The following is a 22,355-nucleotide window of genomic DNA, read 5'->3' on the forward strand; positions in this document are numbered from 1 at the left end:
GATTTATCTTAATTTAACCTGAATGTACATTTCCTGATGTTTACATTTTTCTATGAAACTTAACACTTCTATTAGCATTAAATAATTGTATAATAAATAAATCAGTAAAAATAGGATTTCTAAAATTCTATAATTTGTCAGTTCCTATTTTGTTCGTTACTTACTATGTCTGGAGAAAAAGCAATGTTTCTAAAACTAGACAGCAATAAAGATTCGCAGGCCTGATGTAAGTTTCTACACTTCTACGCGATATAACCTTACAAATCAGGTATTTAAATGTTTGGGACTATAACTGGTTTCTATCACAACACTTGGTTTTCCAGTCTTCTCACTGTCTCAAAATGTTTTCTATGTAAATCAGATTAGGTTTAAAGGTAGGTCATCTTTTTACATTTAAGACATAGGGATTACAGAACTAAAAATTTATTCTAAACAGACAAATACTCTGGAGAGCTAATGGAAGCTATTAAGCACTTGATGTTTTTCAAGTTATCTAAAGTGTTCATGAGAACATTTTGGGAATGGATAGTTGAGGTGAGCAGTTTATATTAATAACAAACAAAAACTATGGCATAAGGCAGTATATTCTGCTATTTGTCATATATGTTAAGTAAACATCTCTTGAAATAAGCACAAAGTAAGATTTTTTTAATCCTATGATAAGCTTTAATATTAACCCTTTTTGTTCTAATGCCCCACAAAACCTGAAGTTTAAAGTGGGAAGGTTGCCGCTAATGTTCCCATTCCACTTTTTTTTCTAAAACGGCTCACTGGGTTTTAAGCTGTATCTTCACATGCGTACAACATACTAAAAATCAATTCAAAATTGGAAGTTTCTGCAAAAAAACATGAAAACAGGCTGAAAGAAAGCTTTTAAATAGAAACACACAGTACAAGTAAAAAAAGCTGACAACAAATTGATATAAAAAAAATCAGTATTTATGTAAAAAAATAATGCATTGCATATTGTAAAATCAGTCAATAACAGTTTTCACCTTCACACAGATTTCCAGATTTTCAGACTTCAAAAGGTTACACAGCTAGAAAAAGACTGTAACTACATGCGAGGCAGACTGGTTCCTAGTTTCCATCCCAGAAATTTACACCCTGAGCCAGCAGGGAGATTAGGAGCAGAATAGAAACTCTGCTTACAATGGAGTGTGTTTTTCTACTGCTATAGCATTCATCCAGCTCACATGGATCCAGGAGTCAGCGCCAGCCTGCCTTGCACAAAGAAACAGCCACAAAAATGAAGCTTCTAAAATGGGGTTGGGATGAAGGTGCAAATCAGTGAGTGGATCCCCCATGTTCAACACACAGGAACTTTTCTGGAATCCAAAAACTCACTTAATGAAGACTTCATCTCAGTTAAGACAGGTTAGCCAAGGTCAAATATACTTTACAAATATATTTCATACCATGCAAGTTTAAATAATATTTTACTGTAACACTAGAACTCAGCCTTTTTCTTCATGTTTTTCTCTGGAAAAAAAGTTTGTATTACATAAACAGAACGTTGGTTTTTTTTTTCACTAAGATAACTAAAGAAAGCCTAATCCTTACCTGTTGTAAATCACTATCACCCTATTGACAGTAACGCATTCCTGTAGTTGAGGGTCTGCCCCCAAACTGTTTTAAAGCCATGTTATGAAAAAAAATATGGTAACAGGATATATTCTCTAAGAAACCCATCTAATATACAGTCTGATGAAGCATCATAACTCATTACAGCTCTTCACCTTTAGGTACTAAATACTCTATAATAATCATCAGGTAATAATTCTTAGTAAGGAAATACAACAGTAACAGTTTTCCACTTTTTTTTTTTTTTAGTTCCAAAATGCCCTATAAAGCTGCAAAACCATGTAATTTTTAAAAAGTATTACAAAACAGAAAACTTCAAACTGAATTTTTGCTAAAAACCCCTCAACTCTGCTCTACCTTTTGGCCATGATGGCTCAACGATGTTGAAACAAATGCTGTACATTAAAAACTCTCTGTATCTACAGAGAAAACTAGTATCACATACTAGTTATTCATTTCTCAGAAAATCCCATTTACAGCGTGCAGTTTACATCTAAGATAAGCAAAACAGATTGTCAAAACAGTACTTCAACATGTAAGAGATGAACATATAAAGGCACATACAGATTGTCAATGATTATATCACATTTCTTTGAAAACAGAGTATTTTCTGCACTTGTAAACAACTTTGTTTACATAAAGGCTTTACACCTTTAAAGTGAGGTTAGTGCTGCTGACTCAGTTATTGCTACATTCACAGTTTAACAGAATTTTAGACAACATATGAGGTACAATCCCAAATAGAGCCATCTTCATTTCTTCCTTGTTCATTTGATCATTAGATAACTGCATTATGCTGATTAAACCACAGAAGCCAGTAACACCCAAATCATCGGATCCAAGATAAACATTAGCAGTGATTAAACTTCAAAAGAACAAAAAGTCACCTTTGCAGAAAAAAGTTCCTGTTCTTCATTACATGAATATTTTCTTCATTTTTATGTATGCTAGTAAACTTTTATCTAGGCACATTAAGAGCAGATTCAAGCCACATTAGATTTTTTGCATGTTTTGACCAGTATGTTAATTCAGTCTCTTGATTTAACAGCTTGGAGTAAAAATCACCTTCCCTTTGATCTTCTGGCATACAAGTCTCTTATGCTTTTTGTTAGCTGCTTTACAAACACTTTGTATACTCTTCCACAGTATGTATGCATGGTTTTCTGTAATTCCAGTTCTAGGGGCTGCAACAGGGAATGAAAGAGGTCATCTCCAAATGAATACTGTAAAGAGGTTAAGAAAAGAAGATTTAAGGTCAGTATGGAAAAGTGTCACTATTCAGAGTCATTAAAGAGTTTTATAAAAATGCCTTTGAACATCTTGCTTTCTATAGGTTTATTACATATTTTTAAGAACTCAGAGAGCTTCTGAATATGGTATTTGAAAAAACCTCTAAATTACAGAAACATTCTCTAATGCTTTCAATAAGCCCAACAAACAATATTAAAAAAAAAAGCAAATGAACATATCCAGACAGACAAGGAGGAAATTTTAAATTACCTTATTAAATTAAAAATTTACAGACCTAAAATTATTTCTAGTTATTTGTTTGCTGAATAGTAACTTTCTTGAATGACATATAACTTAAGGAATACAATTCTTATCAAATTATAATGAAACACCAGTATGCAAAGTGGTACCGATGGAGTTTCATTAAACTGAATGATGGTCAAATGTTTAACATGGACATGAAATAAAGAAATCATTAATTCAACAGTGCAATATTTTTTTATAAACAAATGATAAGCTAAAACAGCATCTCAAAGTAACATAATTTTGTTCATCGTATTACTACTGAATCAGCAGTGTTTTACATACTTTCTCTGACACATTCATAAACCAAATGGGATCATAAATAAAAAGAAATAATTTTTTCTTCTGTTTTTGACAATGCTCAAAGGAAACAAAGAAATCGTATTTTTATGGAAACACATTCACTTTCCCTGCAATGTATTCTCAGACCCCCAAAAGTACTTTTCTTCATTTTTATATCCATATGACAACATGTAATAAAGCACTATTAAAATATACTATTGATTTTTGAAGGTTATACACACACAATAGTCTGCTACATTAAAATGTGCATCAGTGCTAAATTTTACAGCTCTTCAGTGAGTATACTGATGTAGTGATAAATAGTTTATTAGATGACTTATTTGCAGAATGAAAAGAAGTCACTGTGCTCAGTTTTTAAAGGAACAGCAACATATTCTGAATGTCTAGAAAAGGCCAAATCACAGTATAAAAATATATATATATATATGCATTTTTTCTACAATCCAAATCTAGCTACAATTAAATGTTAAATGTTAAAATGTTGCAGTAAATACACACAAACTTTAGGAAGAAGAAGGGTTTTCTCCAGAAAAATGAAGCTTCTGGTGATCTATAAATGCACATACAGTTTACTAGATGTATTTATTAAAGGAATGGGAATAAAGTCTTTTAAAATAAAGATTGACAACTACAGGGAATGTTTTAGAATTCTAACCTAGACATAGTCTACACAACATTTCAAAAGATGCTTGTCACAAAAGGAATACACTGGAATTCTTATCCAAGCAGTAACAAGAAACTGGTGAAACACTTAACATTACTTAAAAAGAGAAAAAAAATTAGTTTGTTGCAGTCAAGGTAAGTATCAACAAAACCTACAAAATACATGCAGCAGTGTAGATAAAAACACATTAAAAAAACCCCAACTTTGCACAAGTACAATGCTGAAAACACTTACATTTTTTATTGCATCATAGACAGCCCTAAAAGTTGGTTGTTTATCATCGTGGTAAACACCTCTGTTTCCATGAAGAATAAATATACCTTCTTCTTCAGCTTCCTTACAATTGCTTCCATAGATGCAGTGGTCAGGTCGATAATTCCATTGGCAAGGAAAGACATAAAGACTTTCTGTGCAGAAAAATGAGAACTCTGGATTAAGTATCAAAACTGTTTCAGGAAATACATTAATCTTCTCTTTTTTTTTTTTCTCTTAAGGCTATTTCTGTACAGTTGTTTTGAAACCTAGCAGCTAATTACATTGTAGCAAGCTCCAATGCTGACTCTCAAACTAAACAGTTTCAGGAAACAAAAGTAGTGAAAAGTCCCTTTAATGCTTTCATTGAAAAGTTTGCTAAGAGACTATTTTCCCGGATTTTTGAACATCATAGAAAAGATCAACTTTGTCATGTTAGACTTAGAATCAATGTGGATTTACCTGGATTGTGAAAAAACATAATGTTCAATAGATCCTGATCACCCCATGTTATGTTCAACTTGTACTTCTTCAGCAGTGGCATAAGAATTTCTCCCCACTGTAACCGGACTGGTGTCATATCATTCTGTTCAACAAAACAAAGCAAAATAATGCACGTTCAGGATAATTACACCTATGTATCTCAAATATATAGAAGATCTCTTCCCATTAAACAAAGGGGCACATCTAAGGAAAATAGTTAGACATTTCCAATACGCTTTACTTCTCAATTATCTTACAATAACAAAAATTGCATACATCTCCTCCTTCCATTTAACTGCCGCATTAAATTTTTGTCTTTGAGATTTCCCTCAAATATCTTAAAACAAGAAACAGCAAGGTTTTTTACACAGCAGTAGGATCTGACACAAACTGCATTTAAGTGGCACATGCAAGTAGATGGACGCTATTTAAATATCCACACTTCATGCAATTTCTGTCTTTATCGGAGTGATAATATACACACATTTTGAAGTTAACTTCAAAAATTCAAAACAGATCAATATAAAATTAATTATGAAATAGTTCCAAACATGTACAGATAAAAAAATATTGGCTACAAAGCAGTGTAGAAAAATACAGAGATCTTTCAAAGGTTTTCAAAAGAATTTTATTGAGTTAAACTGATTTTTTTTTAGTTATTGAACTTGAACTTGCTCAGCAAAGGCACCACTTCTCACTAGCAAAAGGCAGTAAGACTCTAAACTAATAGCTGTTACTTAATTCCCAAATTGTTGATTTAGCAAAATCACTGCAAAGGAAAAGGAGGAGTTCTTCTAAAGGTTTGGCTGAGGAGGTGCTACTTGGAGCAAGCTGGCCTACACTAAATTCCACATTACCAAAGGGGTTACCATCTGCAGTGTAACAGGTTACATATTCTAAAGCTGATTTCTTATCTTTACACCACATTTAAGCTTAACTAGAACAGAAAAGGAATAAGGCTGCTCACTCTGTACCTTCTACTTCACTTGGGAGAGTGAGGATGGACTAACAGAAGTCCCAAAGAGAGAAAATTCCTGAACAAGTACAGGATTGTACCCTTGATTCCTTTTAGCCAAGTTGCCGAAAAGAAAATTAAATTAGAACTCCAGTGATTTGGGATCTGTATACAGAAACACCATCTTAAGAAACACAAAAAATTACCAGCAGCAAAATATTCGGGTTTAGAACTATAGTATCAAAGACTTTCTTCTCTGAGCTTTCCACTGACAAACTAGAGAGTGCAAAAAAAAGTGCAGTTCAGTTTTTAGTCTTTCCTCAAATCATTTCAGCTATCAAAAATGAAGGGCTTTCAGAACTGATGACTAAAAAAAGAAATACTATCAGATTTCAGACAAGCATTAATACAAAAAAGATCTATAGCTTATATTATGTAAGAAGCCAAACAGAATATCACAGTCCCTTCTGTCCTAAAAAATTTATGACTGTGATTGCTTGCAAGTATTTGATGAAAGCAGGCATAAGAAATGCACAAGAGAATTCTTCTCTAGCAAGAATTATCATTAGACTCAGCGCAATGTGATTAAACAAAGAAAACAGGCTTAACACCAAGATAAAACCTTTCAAAAAGCAAACCAATTGGACTGAATCACAGTGGGTAAAGATTACTCCCTCACCTGAACTTTGCCATCCATAGAATACTGACCTAAGGTTTAAATTTAGTCTCAGTACTAAGAATTAAAACCAGAATTAAATTAGCTCACGGATACCAGGATAATCATGATAAGAGAATACACAGTAGTAAATAAAGTTTTAGAGTAACACACAGAAATATTACTTTAAATTGTTAAAGTCATTATTTCATAGAATTTTCATCTAACTTGTACAGTTTAAATAGCAGTGAAATCCAGAGTATATCCCAAGGAGATGCAAAGCAGGTAACAGCATACATCACATTGCCAGATGTCTAGAAGCAATACTATTTGACAAACAGTGCTATCAGATTTAAGAACTGGAAACTAATATTTCAATAACCTTTGCATAAATAGAAAATTTATATATTAATTTATTAACACCGATGTATAATGAAACCAGTGTAGGAATCACAGAGCAAGAGAAACTATCTGAACGGTTATACAACCTCCTCCCTTAAAATTCTACTGTAACTTCTAGTGAGGTCAAACAGTGTGAGAAGTAGAATGCTCAAGTTCAATCAAAACTGATGACAGAATTGCTTTTTCAAAAGTACTCAAGTAAATATGAGAAAAGTACCTCTATCATAACTTAAGGATTTCCAGAATATAAACCTGCTCTCCAATATTCAACAAGTTGCAAAGAAGATTAAAGAGGTTTAAGAAAAAAACCCCACAATGGTAGTGGGCATTTCTGTGATGCCATCAAGCTGATACAGACAGGCTCTTTGGAACCCTCAAAATTCCAGGGGTTTTTTGAGGGGAAGAAAGTATGAAAGAACAAAATAGACATAAGAACATTAAGAAATCTTCTAAATGTGTTTTTTGGGGTTTTTTTGTTTTGTTTTTTAAATGCTGTGCTTTAATTAGTTTGGTCATTATTGATTTCTGTCCCAGAAGACTTCTGTCTGGCCAAGTCAGACTTACAAGAGCCTTCACATTTAGCCTGTAGCAACCTAGCATTACCTCTCTCAATTCTAGTAGGAAAATATAAAGTTGAGGAAAAATATTCAAATTATACAGCAATACTTCAAGAAACCACAGCTGTGTCCCACAGTTGACCGATTATAAATTTCCTTAATGCCTTAAGAGCAAGTCCTCTTCCTTCTGGTTATGTGACTCTATCCTGTTCTGGCATTAACAGTGTAATGCTAAGACTTACTCAGTGTTTCTGTGAGCTGATTTACTTCACCAACCCAGAAAGATTTCTTTTTTCTATTTAATTGAATCATAGAAAGGACTAACAAACACTAGAGGCCAGGGTGAAATAAACAAGAAAAGCAGGAAAATTAGCTTTTGCACAGGCTCACCCTGTTTCTTGGAACTTGTAGTGGGGCAGCTATACAGAGGTGGCTGCTGCAAGAAGCTGCTAGAAGCTTCCCCCACATCTGACAGAGCCAATGCCAGCCAAAGCTGAGCCCATCAGCCACGCTGGTAGCACCTCTGGGATAACGTATTTAAGACAGGGAAAAAGTTACTGTGCAACACCAAGAGCAACTGCAGCCAGAGAGAAGAGTGAGAATACGTGAGAGGAACAACCCTGCAGGTACCAAGGTCAGTGCAGAAGGTGGGGCAGGAGGTGCTCCAGGCACTGGAGCAGAGATCCCCCTGCAGCCCCTGGAGAAGACCATGGTGAAGCAGGCTGTGCCCCTGCAGCGCATGGAGGATGATGGTGGAGCAGATATCTACCTGCAGCCTGTGGAGGACCCCACGCCGGAGCAGGCAGATGCACCTGAAGGAGGCTGTGACCCCATGGGAAGCCCACACTGGAACAGACTCCTGGCAGGACCTGTGGTCCTGTGAAGAGAGGAGCCCACACTGGAGCAGGTTTGCTGGCAGGACTTGTGACCCCATGGGGGACCCACACTGGAGCAGTCTGGTCCTGAAGGTCTGCACCCCGTGGGAGAGACCCACACTGGAGCAGTTCACAAAGAACTGTAGCCTGTAGGAAGGACTCACATTGGAGAAATTGGTGGAGGACTGTTTCCCGTGGGAAGGACTCCACACTGGAGCAGGGGAGGAGTATGAGGAGTCCTCCCTTTGAGGAGGAAGGAGCAAGAGACAATGTGTGATCAACTGACCACAACCCCCATTCCCCGTCCCCCTGTGCCGCTGGCAGGGAGGAGGGAGAGGAAAAAAAAGAAGAGTGAAAGACAAGAGAGAAAAAAAAAGAGAGTGAAGTTGAGCCTGGGAAGAAGGGAGGGGTTTGGGGAAGATGTTTTAAGATTTGGCTTTATTTTTCACTACTCAACTCAGATTTGATTGGTAATAACTTAATTCTCCCAAGTCGAGTCTGGTTTGTCCATGACGGCAACTGGTGAGTGAACTCTCCCTGTCCTTATCTCGACCCACGAGCCTTTCATTGCATTTTCTCTCCCCTGTCTAGCTGAGAAGGGCAGTGACAGAGCGGCTCTGGGGGGCACCTGGCCTCCAGCCTGGGTCAACTGACCACATAACTATAGCCTTAAGCAATAATGAATGGTTAAAAAAAAAAGCATATAATGGCTTAGGTCATAGAAACTCTCTGATCTTTTTTTGTCTAAAGCATACCTGTGAACCTCTCCTTTGCACACACTATCTGGAGTTACTTTGCTTGGGGCTTACTTAATTTTCTAAGAGCTTGTTGCTTTCCATGACTGCCCATGTCTTGGGCATCACGACAACTAATTTTCTTAAATTTCGTAACAGTCATTGTTTTCTATTCACAAAGCCTCACTGGTCTAGGACTTTTTGTTGGAACACCCTATCTGTGGTATTTGCTACATTGCTTTCAGCTTTAAAGTATCTATATCTGTATGTATACAAATATTAAAAAGTCACCTACTATTACCTCTTCCATCTCCTAAATACTCCTGCATGTTTTACATTCCCATTTTCTAACTGCTGCTTAGCAAAGACAACAGGCAAGAAGCTTCATTACCAATTTTAGTCTTACATCCAGTTATGCACTGTTTAATGACCACACTATATTCAAATAACATATATGTGGCATATCTATGTATACATACAGTTCATATATTTGTACTGTATGTACAAAAGAGTCTCAAAACACACAAGACAAAGAAGATAGTTGGAACCAGGAGTGACAACTTCCATTAGGCACCGTAGATAGCCAAGTAGCTAGGATGCTTGTCTGAAATGAATAGGCTTGACAGTCCTAGGAAGATTAAGACTTGAATAAAAAAGTGGATAAAAGATGACTTAATCCTGGAGCAATACATGGAACTACAGGTTTTCTCCTACCCAGGTGAAGCACTATAACCATTGGCTAAAGTCTCTGGTTCCCCTTTTTATTTATTCATCTTCTGGTTGCTCCTGACTCTTACAAATCAACGTGACAACAGAAGATAGATGCCTAACAGCCTCAAGCAGCTCAGCCTGTAATTTTGGGTTGAAGAAACTACAATAGACAAAGAGCCCACAGTTTTAAATCCATCCTATCGGAGGAATATCCTGATCCAAAACTTTCACTCTTTAGCCAAGTGCTCTAACCACTAGACGGTCATACAAAAAGGTCTACAGACAGCTTTTTAAAGATACAAAAATTCCCAGAACTTATATGCTCCTTGAGGAATTTGTTGAATCCCCTGAATGAATATAAACAAGTTCAGACCTTCCTATAAAACAATGAAACATCTTCTAGTTCTATGGTATTTAACTGGAAGAGTTAATAGGAGACAACATTGGACAGTATCTGTAAGGTCCAAAAGCATCTGCAGTGTTGCTAGCAAGGGGTATTAGGACAGTCCCTATCCCTGAGTTTTGTTTACCTCTCTTCTAAAGGCTTGAGACCAGTAGCTCCTTTGCTATCAGTCACAAGGGAAGCCACACACTCTCAGGCCTACCATGTATAGTCTCAACTACACTAAATCCTTTTCAAAGTTTTGCTGTGAAGCTTGCAATTTTTTGTATTGACCAATTCTCCTTTTAAGACATTCAAGGAACCTGAAGATGAAAAAAAAGCCTCCACAAACAGAAGAGCTTTTGTAATAAAGCTTGTGATACTCCACAAGCTTGTGGGAGCACACTCTAGGTACTAGGGGAGCAGAAACTAAATGGTTCCCCTTCTGAGCATTCTGTAAGCCAAGATCTCAATAATCAATACTGTATAACAGAAACTCATCTCCTGCTTAGTCATTACGCAGGCTGCACTATCTAGCTATGATATGAGAGGAGAACGAACAAGCGCTATCATTCCTAAGTTTCAGATAACCTAGTAGCTCTCTGATTAGACATCCTCAAACTGTTCTGACTGGGCTGAGCATGCCACCACAAGCCTGATACTAATGGACACTTCTCCAGTGTGTCCAGTAAGTAAGTGGAAGGACTCAGTCAGCAGCATGGGTTAGAAATCATAAGGTAGTTTCCTGTCAAACAATTCTGAGCATTCCAATACCAAAAAGTCTCCACTGATAAGTATGGTGGTCACTGGCAATAAGTTCTAACACAGAGTCTTAGCAAGCCAGTCACACTGGAGAAAGTATCTATCTCTACAAATTCAAAGCTTCAACAAATAACAAACATTACACTTGCCAGAAATGTACAAAGACCGAGGCAAAACACTTGGATGCTCAGCTAGACGCTCTGCATTTCTTGCATAAGGGCCTGAAACATACTGGGACAAGGTTTTAAATCAAGAAGGGTATCCAAAGAAGGCATTTCAAAATGCTTCAGCTGAACCAGAAAATCCATATATGTCAAAACACCATGTATCCAAACATTGTATCTGTGTTTCTTGCTCAAGATAATCAGACTAAGACAGGATGTACAGGATGATGAAAGCAGGGTGGAAAAAGGTGTAGGAATGGAAGGAAAAAGAAGAATTTAATGGAAAACAAAAGTTCTCAGCAGCCATGTTAAAAGCTGCACACAAAAAAAAACCCAAACCAACATAATATGGTATACATAATATGCCATCTTTTTTATTTTTTTATTTCTTACTATCAAGCAAGAGTGAAAAACTATTTTTTTATGTGCTCCACTAACTTCAAATGTTTAGGAATAGCCACACTGCGCACACAAGTATTCCTGGACGAGGACGAAGTTTAGAAGACATGAGAAAGCAAGGGCCAGAAGCATATATGAATCAGACACAGAAGGGGAAGTCTAAGTTTGAAGTGACAGTAAAGCCCTGGGAAGGATGCCAAAGAATGATGACTAATGATTAAGGGCAGAAAATGCTGTATTTCTAACATTTTAAATGACTGAAGCGGAGCAGGGGAACGAGTTGATTGCATTTTTTAATTTTTAGTAATTAAAGCCATCAAAAAGAGGTTTGAATCATGTGCCTTGCTACTGGGAAGCTTTGCTCTGTTTCTGCTTCCTTTTCTCAAGTGCCCTTTCATAATTCTCAATATTAGCATACTTACACAGCACTGGGTAGCTCGCTCCCATCTCAGTTCCTTTCCCTTAACTGTATGAATGCTAAGCCTGCAACTCATCAGGCAGGCTTGCTTGGTACAGTAAAGTACAATTTGAGAAAGAGTATTAAGATCAATGTTTTCAGGACAACTTGAGATATTTTTTTTTGGTTCTGATTCCCCATACCAGTTATGACACACAATCTTCCTCACTACAGAAATAAGTTCAGTGGCCCACTTAGCCAGAAACTGTACATCATGTTAGATATACTGAAGTTTGCCAGCAGGATCATGAGAAAAGTGTATTCATTTGTTCCTTGCCTTCAGCTGAGGTCTTACAAATCACAGATATTCGCCCCCATAATAAAAAACAATTATAAAAAAGCACTTCCTCCAAGGCTGGTTTTGGCTTAGCAATCTGACATGTATCATTGCAGAATAAATATACAACACAGAAAAAACAGGAATGTGTAGTAGGTGTTTTCAGGGCCTGGAAAACACTTCAGCCCTCTAATACCAAGGGAAAGCGGCAATATTCCATTTTGAATTTCAAAATATTCATGGATGATTTCACCTACTTAAATCTGTATGTATAGACTTAAATTTAAAGAAACAACTGGGTTTAGGTGTTAAGGAGCAAGGCATTTTATATTGTCCTCTAAAAAACTACAGTTAATTTGAAAGACAATTTTAGTTTCCTGCATAATCTGTACAGTTTTGAAAAAGTTAACTCCAATTTTAGTAAAAATGCATTAAGTTTCCGATACATTGATAACCTAAGTTGCACTGAGAAGCCCAACCAGAATTCTGGCACAGTATAAACAAAAGACCAACCTTACTCTCAGAGTTTACCACACTAAAAATACTTCACTACACAGAAATGCATTGTCAGAGGTTAAGATACACACAGTTTTCAGTCCTGTGTTTTTCTTGTTATACTTCTCAATATTTTCATTTCTCCAGATGCTATAATCAGGAAAACAAAGTAGACAATGCAAGATTCCACTGATGATATATACAGGCAAGTTTGCTTCTTGGGAAAACTACAGCTATATACTATAGCTACTGTAACTTTATACTTTAACTACCACCAAGATAATCCACGCTCCATTTTTCTTAAATTCACTGTATTTCCATAACAAAAATACATAGCAAGAATGCAAAGATGAAAGTTAAATCTTTCTTAAATTGGAAATGAGGAAGAAGTAATGTCTACTGTAAGTTTACATTGCTCCTTATGGGTGCACTTCCAATAGTTTTTACTGTACGATTATTTTTCCCTAATCAAACTTCTCTTAAGCAGAGAAGTACTTTTCCCCTAGCATAATCACATAGCACTGCTTTGGTACTTGTGTTTCAAGTGTGTAAGAAAAAAATTCCCATCTGTGAAGCAATGACCATTTCTGATGCTGCACGCACTGCTTTAGTAAGTACCTTCACGATGAACTTATTTCTCTACAAAAAACTATGACTTCAAAGTAAATCAAAAGACACTTAAGGTGATAACCACCTGCTTACAATTTAAAAGATCAAAATTTGGAAACCGTACAGTCAAAATAACTTACTAAATGTTTTAGCACCACCTCCTGGTCATACTACTACACACGTTTTTAAAGTTAGTTTACAGTATACGTAAGCTGTTTTCTGCGATCTCTACAGTGAAGAAAAAAAATACCAGAATATCTACTGACAAATATAATTTACAGCACACTGTATCAAGTCACGGTATCCCTCAGAACTAAGAAAAAATAAAACAATCAAGCAGACTTGAAATTCCGGAATTCCAAGCCTTATGGTGAATCATATTTGAAAGACGCAAGTTCGATGCTATTTTAAACACTGCATATTTTTAAAGCATTATTCAAATTATAAGAAAAATATTTTGAAAAATACTGTCCCACACGAACTTGAAACAGGATTAGAATTAAAAGACATAAATCCCCAGAAAATTCAGTAAAGACAACAGACATACCTTGAAGTACTTTCTTCTGATACGTGTCATATTCATTAACATGACTCCAGAATTTATTCCAGTTACTCCATAATAGGGATGTCTAGCAAAACGATTATACCATCCGATACGAGGCTCTTCATGCTCCGGTGCCATTGCAGCAATTTGTGTGGAGTTGAACTTTCCCAGAAAAGACCAAATATCATCAACAGGTCTCAAAAACAGGATGTCGGTATCAACATACAGTAGTGAATCCACATTTTTGAGGATTAACTGTGAGGGAAAGAAGTTTAAAACCAAATGTTTAAGTTTGATTGAGCTTCTCTTCATAAAACAGAAGTTACCACCATTACACAATAAAGTTTAATATATTTTTGTCGTATGCAAATAAATTCACTTTAGACTGACAGTTTCCCATCAATAAATTTGCCCTCATTTCCTCTTCTCTCATTTTGGAGAATTTTTGTAGAGTGAAACAGAGGTTTTATATAGAATAGTAATGCGAAGGCACACAGTTTCCATTGTATATCCCTGGGCTCCTCAGGATTAGGTTGCAGGTCAGGTGAAACATTACCATAACAGGAGCTCCTACCTTCCTCCTGTTCCCTTGCCTTCCTGTGCATCTAATCAAATGAGGGAGAGGTGTAAGGCAGCCCCAGAAGAAACAGTAGTTGGGAAATAGCTGACACTGCAACAATTCACCTAGCCTGAAGTATGATTTCTGAAGTGTCTTACATCAGCAAAGAAAAGGCTGCAGAAAACAGTCTGGCAACAATTGCCCATTTCTTGCTTCATTTTCTCTAACGCTTCTCAGACCCACGCATGCAGGAAACTTTCCAACTAAAAGAGGAGAGGAGGTGTGACAGATCCTTCTCACCCCTCAGAGGATGATATGACCTGTACGTCTCACTGAGGATACTGTGCCATAATGCAGCAAGTGAGAAAAGGACTTCTATTCCATAGTGTATTAGTGCCACAGAAGAAGGTTAAATTCACAGGGTTTTTTAGGATGTTGTGAAAGTAACTTTTAGGAGTAGTAGTAGTTCTCAACATAAAACTAAGCAGAAATTAGATTAACAAGGACAGCTTGATGCTTCAAAAACACAAGACTTCTGTATTGTCCTATTACAGAATAACTTACCGGCAAGAACAGCCTTTGTGAAGCACATGGTTTAAACAATTTCTTCCATTCTGCTGCACTCTCATTTGGAAATGTTATTGGATATAATGTGTAATTAACTTTTCCTTCATAGGGGAAGTCATCAAGCTATGTGAAAAGAAGAGACCACAAAAATTACTTCAGTTCAATTCTATTAAAAAAAATCAATCCCCCATTCAAATTGATAATTGAACATAACTGCAACACCTCTCTTCCATAACAGAAATGCTTCTTTAACTACAAGAATCTGTCTACTATTCAAAATGCTTGAACAAAAAGTGGCACCTGCAAGCCACGATGAAGAAAGCACATCAGATCAGATCATATTAAAAGAAAAGTAAAATAAACTAGTACTTACAAAAAATAAATACATCAAATAAAAACTTTTTCCCCTCTGAACAAATTTCCACAGGAGAAATAACAATGAAGGCTTCCTCAATTTAAAATAACCTTACCCGATTTTTGCCAGTTACTGTTCATATATTAGTATGTATAATATACTAATGTCATAGTATGACACTTTAAGCACAAAAATAGTAAACCCCTCCATAGCTATATACTAGCCAGCTTCTAATAAAACCAGTCATAAAGTTGTATTCATTAACATTCATTTACTGAAGTTAGACATAACGCTATCTACCATTTTCAAAGACTGATGTTTTACTTTGTTGAGACAACGCAAGGCTGACTCCTACTGTAAGCACAGGAACAAAAATGGACAGATCTACATTTTCTCTTATAAAACTAACTTTAAATAAGATCACACGAGATAACTGGTTTGTGTTCAGAACATCAGGCTTGTATTTAACAGATTCAGGGTGACAAATCAGGAAGTTTTGGTCTGTCTCTATGAAAAGCTTTGACATCAGCCATTTTTCCACAAGGGGGGGGGGGGGGGAATCAAAAATCCCCATCCAACATTACAAAAGACTTGCATACTACCTTATTTTTAGACCCTCGTACTTTTCTGCCACTATATCGAACGACTACTACCCAAGAAGCAGAGAAATTGCTATATATTACTCAAATTGTACTACAAATAGATAAAATAAATTATTTGGGTACTTACTATGTTTTTGAAACTCTCATGCAACTGGTCCTCAGCAAAAATATGAAACTGGAGAGGTCTGATGCTGAAAATAATGGCTGATCTCAACATAGTAACAGTCTCCTCCAGTCTCTCACCACAGGCAACCACTGCTAGATGCATTTTCTCAGACGGATGTGTTTTCATATAATCATATCTGATACAAAAATATTTTTTCATTTGACATTATTTCTAGCACAGTCTTAAAGAAAAGCTCTACTATTTACTGCAGCATGTAATTTCACAAAATATCCTTTATCGTATTTAAACCAGCAAAGGATAACTCAAACAGAACATACAAAGTACAGCACTACACCTCATAATGTAGGCTTACTATTGTCATATTCACTCCCATCATCCCAGCTTAGGAGAGAGAAACAAGGCATGGAACAGCTATACAGAAAATAAACAAACAAACGTTTATTTTCTTAGTAATCTTACTATCCATTACTAGCAAGGAATTCCATCAAAATTGCTATGTTAAAAGAAAGATCAAATGAAGTTACATCGAGATGTGAAAGGCTGACAGCACATTAAGTCTTCACATGGGTTCATTTTCTCCTCTTTCCATAAACTCAGTACAGAGACAGGTAATCATGATAAATATAGCAGAGTTAAATTCAACAACAAAAGTGAGATAAACCCTACTTTTAAGAAGTTAAGAACATTTTTGAGTGATCTAGGCGTTTTGTCCATTTTCTGCTCCAGTAAGTCCTTTTGTCAAATCCATGCTTCAGGCTTCTCCTAAGCACTGGCAAAACGCAAAAAGCTTTCTCCTCCCATCATGCAGGAGCATGACTTGCTTTGGAGGGGTGGGAAACTAACAGCTCAAATGACTGGGTGGGATGTCCTGGAAAATCCCTCAGGTACACTGACCACATGCACTGCCCATGTCCTTGGGGCTAAACCTCTGCAAGTCGTGGGGACTGGGACATCACTTCTCCCTGATGACAGCTCTCTGACAGTTATAATGAGAAGTGCCTGGTATGTATTATACAAGGTACATTTGAAAGTTATTTCACTATTTTAATACAATAAGCTAAAATTATCATTGAGTAAATATCATTAGCTTGGTGGCAAATACAGTGGGCATACTAAACATAAAACCACATTCTCCTGGATTTCGTATATTTAATTATTCAGAAAAGCTTTCAAATGTTTTAAACATATGTCAACTCAAAGTCAATCTTCGAAACAATATTCTGTGCTTGAGCTATTTGCACGGACTACTGGAGAGAAGGGGGGGCTAATTGAACTAGGAGAATCTGAAGGTTTAAATTACAATTTAATTCCAAGTTATGCAGACAAAAAAAAATTCTGAAGTGAGAAAATACTTTCCCAAACTAGTAACAGCAGATAAATGCTTGGCAAACATACCACCCATTCTTAGAAATTTGCCAAATAGAGAGACATTTCAAAATAGAAATTAACAGATGTGATTCTTAGCACATAAACTCCACCCAATTTGACTAAAACATTTAGATGCATACAAGTTTTCCTTTAAATTGATGAAAGATACTATGCAAATGTGCCTTTTTAAGGCATGAAGAGCAAGACACATTATTTTCAGTTCCATGAGGCAAAAATATAACCAAAGATATCACTGTAAAACTGCTGAAGTTTAATGCCATAAATAATGGCTGCATTTAAAAAAAACACTGAGTTTTGGAAGAGTTTAATGCCCTGGAACTAAAAAAGTCCAGCATCCTAGAGATGTAAGATTAATAAAATTTTAATTAGAACATACAGTCAGTCTTAAGGTTTGGGGCATTATTAAAAATAATATGGATAAAAGACCTCATAGGTAGGATTCAGATCCAAAATTAGACACCTATATGAAGATACTGACATACGACATCGTGTCCAAAGTCTCATTAAAGCCAATGGAGATGTAGTGAGCCGGATATGGAGTGCAGACAGCAATTCATCTTATTTCAAAGTAAATACCTTGGACTTGATTCAATTTTTTTAACATAAGCTCTAGAATATCCCACCTGACCTCCAGGTGCCAGTCCAAAAAGACTGGGTGTCTCAAAGATCATGTTGTACCTACTAGTCCTAAGGAGGCATCTAGGATACCCAGGTACATCTGAATTAACACCAGCCATTTACCTCTCAGCAACTTAATGGCTTGTCACTTGGACCACTCTCTACACGTTCTTTCAATTTTAATGACCGCTTAAGACCTACTTGACATAGACTCCTATATGCGGACATCTATATTCAGTTGATTTAATCCACAGACCGAAACCTTTTGTAAGTCTTGCAGCAAAACCTGAAAAATTAGTTCAAGTTAACAGGAAAAAAAATATAAAACCAGAGTCTTTAAATGTAACCAAAGCATGCCCATTCAGACCTTTATACACAAAGCTAATTTAAAAATTACACCATGTAGTAAGTAGCTAATGTAAAAAACACAAAACAAGCTGAATGTGATGAGGGTAGCTGAAACCCACAAATAAGTACACTGCTGCAGTCTGAACAAGCTGCAAGAAGCAGATTAGCCTCAGCACTAATCCACTGAAAAGGGAATTACAATAATTAAGCCCTGAAGTCATGAGAGCCTACAGTGATATTGCAAGGTCATGTGATAAATAAGGGCACAACCTCCACAAACTGCATAGCTGAAAGCCAAATTCCTGAACCACATGTAACACATGGCTTTCCATGAATAAGGTATGACCAAAATTATGCCAAAGCAACTCTAAAACACATTGAGATTCAAAGATTGTATTTTATTATTTCTCCATCTAGTGACATCTGTGAATAAAAGAATGTTTCAAGCCACACAGCAAAAACCAGACTGAACATATCATAATGCTTTTACAGTCACTTCATTCACACAATGTGTTCTATGAGTCTGACTTCATGAATTGCATTTTTTAATTTTGTGCTTAAAAATAATTTTTTAAAGGCAAAAAAATATTTAGAAGAAGTGAATAACAACTGAATTTCAGCTTGCACAATATGGGGAACAGCTGGACTCAGATCCTTAAGTCCACAACACAAAGCTTTATCCCTGAAGCAGATGGAGCAAGAAGCCATTGGAAAGAACAGGCCACCATTCCCTCTGGGGACTATCCACTAAAAAGGGGATGAGACATATTAGGTCTCTGAGACATATGACAGCAGGAGAAGTTATGAGACTCCAGAATTGTGGTCCTTACTCCAGGACTCCATGAAGAAACATCTTTTAGTGATTATAAGGGGCATTTGACTTCTCTGCATACAGACCACTGGCAATCACAGCCTCCTTTTTAATAATCCAGCCTCAGTGCTGCTCCTCTCCCTAGCTATGTGTCTCTGTCCAGTCCGAGAGAAATCATTGCCCCATCTTCCTCCAGGGACACTAACTACTTATACCTCTTGAGCTAATCCTCTGCTGCCAGCATCTTTCATCACTTTTTCCTTGTCCTTCCACTAGAAGCAGCATAAAGTTTAAGTTGTCCAGCAGAGCTTATCAGCTTGAGCTCGGCAGTCTCACCTTCAATATTAACATGCACCACGCAGCGACAGTTACCTATGCAATGACTTGTTTCACTCCCTTCTTCAATATTATGACTTTGGTCCTTCCCCTAATTCCTTTCAAAATTATCCACCCTCAACTGCTCCCTTCTCTAGTTCTCCTTCCTGAATTTTCCAGCCTCTGTAACCTTTTTCTCATCTTCCCTCCATTGCTCTCCACTGCAGTTAGTCATACAACTACCTCACCAGAAGAGAGGGAAAGGAAAACCTTGCTCATTTAGACAGCCCTAGTTTTAGCACAACCTAATGACACAAGCTTATTCAGCAGTACAGATTTTTTAGCAGTTCAGTAGCAGAGTGGACTATGATCAAAATAAAATGTATTTTACAAGAACGGTAACTTGTCAGAACCTGAGCAAGTTTGGTATCAGAGTATCACAGGTCTGGTATCAGAGCAATACCCTTACTGAACCTCAAATCCAGGTTCTGAAAGCATTAAGACACTTTCAAAAGTCAGCAGGTACTTTCAAATAAATGTTCAGAGGAAGCATGGAAAGCACAAAAATACAAATGCAGACGTTTATATGCACATTTCTAATTACCAGGAGCCTGATGTTTTGGTGTGGGAAGCTGGGAAAAGCAACAATAGAGTAAAATACAAATGGCATACTTTAGTAAGGCTTTTGGATAGACTAACAAGGAAAACTTGAGATCCCTCATTTCTAAAGAAAAAAAAAAAAAACCCTCCAATAATGTGGGAGTCCTAGCTCCTGTGGGGGGAAAAAAACTCTCTGGTAATTAAAATGGAAGAGCAAAGAATGCACCTGTAGTCCAATAGAAGATACTGAGCAGGAAGCCATGACAGGATTTAAGTGTTGAGGGACAAATAAGAGAACTTCATTTGCCTGAGGACACTAATTACACGAGTGGTAGGGACAGTAAAAATAAATGAAATAAATCACCTGAGTGAGAGCACCACACATACTCCCATGAGTTTAGAAAACACATTAAAAACAGTCCACTTTGACACTATGAGAGCAAAAGCCATATAATTTAAAACATGCAGCCCACCAGCAGCGTAAGGCCAGATACACGCCTTGCCCTCAAGTAGTTCTGTGCTAAGTGCAGACCTTCATTCTGTTCTGATTAATTCTGCTGTGGGGTTAATAACCTCTGACAGAGGAACATGGCTGGATATGCTCAATGAATCTCTCATGAGAAGATTTTCCAAAGCCTGTCTGTCAAGACACTGCCTTATGTTTAAAGATGTATACAATGACACTTTATATATTAAATCAGCCTTTCTAGGTCAATTAAAATTATGAGGTACTAATTTGTTAGTAAGCTACAGAGGTATGTTTTGACGGGTTGTACTCTTCTAGAACCTTCACTGCATACTAGCTGAACTTCTTGGAAAAAACCCAAACCTCAAAAGGCATCATCGCTAAAACTCACCAGCTCCATGAAAATCTTAGCTCTGCCCTCTGGACTTGGCACAAGGTACCCCTGCATACCTTGAAGGTAGGGTTCTCCTATTCTTATTTTTATCCAACACATTAAAAGCACAGGCGAGAGGGTACCAAACCCTTAGGAACACTCAGACAGCCATAAGGAATCCTGTATACAACTCCATCTAATTTGAGATCATTAAGCCTGTCCCAATCCCAGCCTGCTTTACTAAGGTCACAGTACAACAGCTGCTTCTGCTGCACACATGCACTGCCGCCTTCCAAGCTCCAAACCTTCCAGAGCAGCTGCAGTGCTACAGCATCTAGTGTGACCTGGTGTCCTGGTTTCAGCTGAGAGGATTGATTTTTCTTCATAGTAGCTAGTGTGGTGATACGTTTTGGATTTGTGCTGGAGACAGCATTGATAATATAGAGATGTTTTTGTTCTATGGACTTATTGTTGAGCAGTGTTTACACGAGGCCAAGGCCTTTTCTGCTTCTTGCACTGCCCTGCCAGTGGGATGGCTGGGGGTGGACAAGAAGTTGGGAGGAGACACAGACAGGACAGGTGACCCAAACTGACCAAAGGGATATTCCATACTATATGACGTCATGCTCAGTTTATAAGGAGCTTGGGGGAAGAGAGAGGGGGGGGCGGCGGCGTTGGGAGCAATGGCGTTTGTCTTCCCAAGTAACCGTTACGCGTGACAGAGCCCTGCTTTCCTGGAGATGGCTGAACACCTGCCTGCCCATGGGAAGTGGTGAATGAATTCCTTGCTTTGCTTTGCTTGTGCGCGCGGCTTTTGCTTTACCTATTAAACTGTCTTTATCTCAACCCACGAGTTTTCTCACTTTAACTCTTCTGATTCTCTTTCCCATCCCGATGGGGGGGAGTGAACGAGCGGCTGCGTGGTACTCAGCTGCCGGCTGGGGTAAAACCACGACAGTCTTTTTGGCGCCCAACGTGGGGCTCGAAGGGTTCAAGATAATGACAGATTTGATCGGAATGTGCTAGATTGAATTTATAGCTGCTATTAGCTATTTAGTATTAGCTGTTTAGCTATTAATTGGCAGGCTCCTGTGCTTGCCATGGGGCTTGCTTGCCTTACTATCTATTAGAGTCTAGTGCTCGTTAGTGGCTGCTTTGTGCTTTCGCTGCTCGCTGTACTGCTGTACTTCTTATCATTTTACTGTGCTGTGCCTGGGAACATTTTGATAACAGCAATGGCGATGCGCCTGGGCTGGCAGGTGGCCAGGGCATCGCTGCTGTTTTTGTGCTGCTGTACTGGACAGGCTGGAACTCCTGTGTGCACTTGAGTCGAAGGGACTGTGACCTGTGGATGATTCCACGTCGGAGCAGGACACCCCAAAGCGTCTGTGGCTGTGGTTGCATCTGTGCCGCAGCAGGTATATCTCG

At 37.5% G+C, this 22,355-nt stretch overlaps 1 protein-coding gene across 2 annotated transcripts in view; it reads right to left on the bottom strand.

The window, feature by feature from the left end:
• Nucleotides 1-925: 925 nt before the first annotated feature.
• The window catches only part of GXYLT1 (glucoside xylosyltransferase 1), a 37,717-nt gene continuing 16,287 nt past the window's right edge, over nucleotides 926-22,355 (bottom strand). For both annotated transcript variants that reach the window (XM_075744805.1, XM_075744796.1), the window contains 6 exons: nucleotides 16,008-16,182; nucleotides 14,921-15,046; nucleotides 13,801-14,052; nucleotides 4,799-4,922; nucleotides 4,319-4,491; nucleotides 926-2,807 (listed from right to left, as the gene is read on the bottom strand). In XM_075744805.1, coding sequence (XP_075600920.1) covers nucleotides 2,646-2,807; nucleotides 4,319-4,491; nucleotides 4,799-4,922; nucleotides 13,801-14,052; nucleotides 14,921-15,046; nucleotides 16,008-16,182 — 1,012 coding nt within the window. In that variant the 3' untranslated portion in view covers nucleotides 926-2,645. The remainder of the gene's footprint in view (nucleotides 2,808-4,318; nucleotides 4,492-4,798; nucleotides 4,923-13,800; nucleotides 14,053-14,920; nucleotides 15,047-16,007; nucleotides 16,183-22,355) is intronic.

The sequence above is a fragment of the Balearica regulorum genome, chromosome 1 (genome assembly GCF_011004875.1).
Source record: "Balearica regulorum gibbericeps isolate bBalReg1 chromosome 1, bBalReg1.pri, whole genome shotgun sequence".
NCBI lineage: Eukaryota > Metazoa > Chordata > Aves > Gruiformes > Gruidae > Balearica > Balearica regulorum.